Source organism: Micropterus dolomieu, linkage group LG22 (assembly GCF_021292245.1).
Source record: "Micropterus dolomieu isolate WLL.071019.BEF.003 ecotype Adirondacks linkage group LG22, ASM2129224v1, whole genome shotgun sequence".
Taxonomy (NCBI): Eukaryota; Metazoa; Chordata; class Actinopteri; order Centrarchiformes; family Centrarchidae; genus Micropterus; species Micropterus dolomieu.
The window spans coordinates 18,470,004-18,475,371 of NC_060171.1; the positions used below are offsets into that span (position 1 = coordinate 18,470,004).

The following is a 5,368-nucleotide window of genomic DNA, read 5'->3' on the forward strand; positions in this document are numbered from 1 at the left end:
CTTTTTAATAGTTGTCATATGCTATGCAAATAGTACACTGAGAAACAGCAAACTTCTCAAGCACTTCTTACTGATAACTGACTACAAATTGGAGGTAGTCTTGCTATTGATTGTATGTATTAAGACTTCTAAAGAAAAAACTAAACTAAAACTAAACACATAATAGAGCTTTAAACGAATATAGCCATTTAAAAAGAAAAGGCATTTTCAGGAGAACATGACACTCAATTTGAATGAAAATGTAAAAGTAAAAACTAAAAGTAAAAAGTATGCCACGAAGAATTAAGGCAGTTCTGAGGGCATAAGGGGGTCCAACCCGGTGCTAGCGAGGTGTACCTAATAAAGTGGCCAGTTTTAAAGTAGTTGTGTACTTGCAGAAAGTGACATTTGTGATTATTTTTTTCACCAGACAGCAATGTCAAGTGTCAAGTTCTCAATGTAGGCAGGAAAAGAGCAATGTCCTGTTCAAACAACAGCTCATATTTTGACCATACGAGTCTTACAGTGTTTTTTTTGTTTGTTTCTTTTTCGTTTTTATTTCAATGGTAACATTCACAGCTGATGGTGCAATCACCACACCAATGACCAGGAACTAAGTCAGCTGTGTAGATACAGATTATTTTAACAACGTTAAAGAAAGGTTTGACATGTGGCTGACACTCTGCTTCCTTATCATATGAATCCCCAACACACCTTTAGCATACACCATACTCACTCAGCAGTGTCAGAACAGCACAAGCAGAAAAATGGACAAATTCCAGTCAAATGTGACTATACAGATTATATTCTGTCCTGCAACTAGATCATGCAGCTCTTCCAGGAGTTTAAACCTAGACTGCTCAGATAGAGAGGGGTTTTCCAACACTCTATCACAACAAGACAATTTCAGAGAAACACAAGTCTGAGGAGAGACACTGTACAACTGTGATGTGTGAGGACCATTTTAATCTTTTACCACTGTGATGAAAATGCTCTACACAGTAAGAATAACAGTCTGACACATTTATGTGGGCACATACTGTATTTGCGCGTGAGCGCTCATAAATTCCTTGGAGGCTGCCGACTCCATCCCATCACGCTCCATCATTCTGCCTTCCTCTTACTGACAGTCTCTGATGTCAGCCCAAGGACAGCTACTAGTGTGTGACCGTGTTTACTGTTTATTATTGGAGAGGAATTCATTCCAGTCAAGAGGAAAGGTTAAGTTAATCCAGGCTCTGACAGAAAATATCTCTGATGCTTTGTCACAGTAAGTCAATGGCATAGCTTAGCAGAGACAATACATGAAAAACAGCGAGAACTCCCTGTATAAAAGGACAATATCTGTCGCAGTTACAAATGAAATTCAAAATTGGATTATTTGCAATTTTTTAGTGCATTTAAATCCCTCCAATAGTAGAAATGCAGTATAAGAGTAGAGGCTACATTTAGTTACTGTATTTCACATATTAGCTTCAAAACTATTCTGAATATGTGAAAATGAAAGAAAAGTAGAGGCAATACGTACAAATGTATTAATTTACATAACAGCATTATCAGGCAGTAATATCCTGTGTATTCACAATGGTACTTTACAAATGGTCTACTTGAAAATGGAATAAAAACTACAGTAATTTGAAAGTCATGTATATTATTACACTATTTGTAACTCCCTAACATCAGGCATCAAACATCTTCTTCCTGCCCTCCATACCAGACATGGCTTCCACGTTCTTACGCCAGTCACCCACCTCCATGTTCAGCTCCTGAGATGGAAAACACGTGGACCATTAGGCCTTTGCAGTTTCTTTCTCTGTAAATAATTTGAATATGCATATGTCTGCTTAAGTAGCCGTACCTTCTCTTGTTTTATGTCCTCTTTCTTTACAGACTTGAGGTTTGACCTCAGGTCCATGGAGCCCTTGTTTCTGGATCCAAAGAGAGCTCTCATCATTTCGTCCGCTGACACTCTCACCTTCCTCAGAGCTGGCTTCTTGAACTTCCCTCCAAGGTCCCGCACTTTTAGATTCAATTCATTGATCTAGAGATGGTGAAATGCTTAGCTGGTGATGTTTTGAACTCTTTTTGTTGATGTACTACTATTTTAATGTTTTTCATTTAATTTAAATCAGGTTTGTCATGGTGCGTGACATACATCTCTGTTGTTCTTAATGACTTTGGACTCATAGTCGTACCGCTCCACATCCACCATTTCAATCTTTGCATGAATCTGCTTACACAGTTTCTACAACACAACAGCAAACACAAATATCCACACTATGTTTAAGAACAGGAATAAGACACTTGATTACTGTTTCTACATAATTTTGTATGTTTAGTCTTAGGGCTGTAACCTGCTATGCTTTACCTCTGTTTTTTTGTGATCCTCACCTGCAGGTCATCCATGTTTAAACCAATGAGCTGCAGCGGTGGAAGCTTCTCTCCCAGGTAGCGAACCTTCTCTTCCTCTCTTGCAGCTTTCTCTGCCTCCAGCTCTTCTGTCGCACGAGCCAGCAAGAGGATCTGGATGAGTCAAAGTCAACATGGAGAGAAGTGTGGGAAATGTGGGTACATAATCAGCACATATAGTTTTCCTCTTCGCAGATTTGTTTGTTTTTAAGAATTGTTTACCTTCAATGAGAGCTTGCGGGAGGCTGAAATCTTGCATTTGAGCTGAAAATAATGCAAAATATGACATATTACACCTGGCCTTTTAGTTATAATGATGCAAAGACCCATAGTTGAGGTTCCTAGTACCTCTTTGTGGAATAGCCACTCATCCTCTAATGTGACTTGACCATGTGACTTTGACTTACTGTGTACCTTAGCATCTCACTAGACAGCAGCACCTTGAAATACCCAATATTTAGCTAAGAATCAGGGTTTCTTTCTTGTTTAAATGCATCCGATCTTATGATGGTATGACCTATTTACTCTGTAATACTGTTTTCTTTCAGAGAAGCTGCTGAGTGAAAAGATTCAGTCATTCAAACATGTAAACACAACTATTATAGGTTCAAAACATTGTCAGTTCAAAAAACTATTACTACCTTTGCCTCTGCCTTGGGGGCCATGGGTGATGGTGTGTTCTAAGGAGAAATGAATAAAGACAATGAATGTAAGTTACATTAAACATCAAACTCCGATGTTTTCCCCAATTCTTTAGGTTAGATAGCATTGTAAGATGTGCAGGCTGTAACTTACATCACTTTGATGGCCATGTGGAATTTGTTGGACCACAGAAATTAGAGACACACAAGCAAACAATAAACACTGGTATTATTCTGAGATAAAAACGCATCATAGGCCAGTAAACACTCAAATTTTTACTTTTAAATGGTGTGATGACAGAACTTACTCATGAGACATTGTTGAGCCTTTAAAAAAGATTATTAGGATGTTGTCAGATTTGAAAAAAATAAGAAAAATGTCCAGTGATAAATAGAAAAAGACAACTCCAGCTGCAGACCATAAATGTACAAGCATAAAAAATCAGAATGGTGTTTAACAGCAGTTGCCTTTTATATGTTAGACCAAAGATCCTTCATTGAGAAGACGAATCACTCCACTAACGCTTCGGGTTTAAAAAGGTGAAAGATGACCTCTCCATCTTTGAGTAGCAGGTTTCTATTGAAAATGGGTGACATCCAGCTGCTTCCCGTCTTTGCAGCTGCGTGTGTGAACACAACTTCATTTCCAGATCAGCTTTTTCCTTCTTTTCCCTCAAAGTCAACAATTCCTTATAGGGCAATTCACTATCACAATGAAAGTAACACACAGTCACATTCTGCTATTCATAAAAATCTGGCTTGATTTATTCTGAGACAATTATCATCAAATCCTATTCATCACAAAAATCCTACACGGAGCTCTGAATATTAATATTTGTTTCCAAGTTACACACAAATCTTTTAAAAAGAGTATTATATTGATGTCAAAAACAGACTATCAGCAGCGGTTACCTTGTCTGGATGACATCTGCGGTACCTTGAAACAAGGACATAGTGAGCTGTCTTCTCTTTTTCCAACTTCTCTAATGGCTTTTGTGACGCCTCCCAGCTCTCAGTCAGGAATGAATGGTCGGTCACCAGGATTAATGGGAAAGCTCTGCTTGTTAACTCAACAAGTCTTTACTGACTGACATGATTAGCCCCTTTGTTGGAAATGATAATGTCCTACTAACAGACAAAATTAACCCCAGTCTGACACTAAAATTAAGCATTACTGTTAATTCAAACTCTGGACTGTGTCATCTGAGAGGAACAGAAAACAAAATATGATCCAATATTCCTCATAGTGTAGGCCTACCTGTGTATGCAACACATTTGTGAACCTGCTCCCAATAGTTAAAGAAGCACATTTTTGTAACCTTCTCTCTTCGGTTTGAATTGCAAACAGGATGCATTTATATACGACTAAATCACTTTTGGGTTGTAGCGTGTGTGTTTGTGACATGATTAATATTTGTATATTATGATGCAGAAAGTAAATATCGGTTTCTTCTTTATGACACATAGCTGTTAACCATCCTTTAAAGGTTAGAAAGTGTTGACCTTGATGGTGTCACCCCCCTCTGACGTGCTCCATTTCTGTGAGAGACCGCATGCAACATAACCTTCACACTACTATTTTGGGATCAACAACTCCCTCGTCATCTTCCTATCCCTTTGTAATTATTTCACGTATTGTAATGAACAAAGGGCTAGTAACTTTAGCTATTTAAGGAAAAATGGAAGCTTTAAAATGGGTCCAGGTCATAATATTAACACATACAGACACACACAGATAGTCACACATTTGTAACCTAATCTTGAGCGATGACTCCTTTTCACAGTTCCAGGGATGGCACATACATTTGTCTTCATAGATACATACAGACCAAAAATACCAACCTATGGTGTGACTTCCCCCACTGGACAGCGGTGACAAGCTGTAGGCTCTGTGATTTAATTCAGACAAATCCACCTGGCACAAAGCTCAGTATTTCATGACAAACAGGCATTGGCCAGCACTTCAGAAAGCAAAGACACAAGTGTGGCATTTCTTGACAATAGGGGGGAAAAAAAGAAAAAACATACACTTGTCTATTTCTTGATCAATGTAAATAAATAAATAAAACATACCAACAGTAAAATTGAATAAGCTAAACAATAACAAGACTGAGCAATAATACTATACATTGCAAAACACAGAGGCATTCAATTTACAGCAAAGGTTTAGTACTGGATTCCCCCGAGCAGTGTTACGTGGAAGGTGAGGAGTGACCAGGTTGTTAACGATGCGCATGCCCAAGACAAATCCTAACGCTGCCTTTAGGTAGTTTCAGAATATGGTAGTTAACAGCGTACGTAGCTACGTAACACACAGCCAGAATCTACTTTTAGTGATT

The 5,368-nt window shown here is 38.3% G+C and overlaps 1 protein-coding gene across 1 annotated transcript; it reads right to left on the bottom strand.

Moving 5' to 3' along the window:
• Positions 1-1,658: 1,658 nt before the first annotated feature.
• Positions 1,659-3,454, bottom strand: tnni1c (troponin I, skeletal, slow c). The gene is made up of 8 exons (XM_046037692.1): positions 3,338-3,454; positions 3,184-3,187; positions 3,030-3,068; positions 2,611-2,652; positions 2,371-2,502; positions 2,135-2,224; positions 1,838-2,020; positions 1,659-1,745 (listed from the first exon to the last, which is right to left on the bottom strand). The coding sequence occupies exons 1-8, from the start codon at positions 3,346-3,348 to the stop codon at positions 1,659-1,661; spliced, it is 588 nt and encodes a 195-aa protein (XP_045893648.1). The 5' UTR covers positions 3,349-3,454.
• Between the last annotated feature and the right edge of the window lie 1,914 nt (positions 3,455-5,368).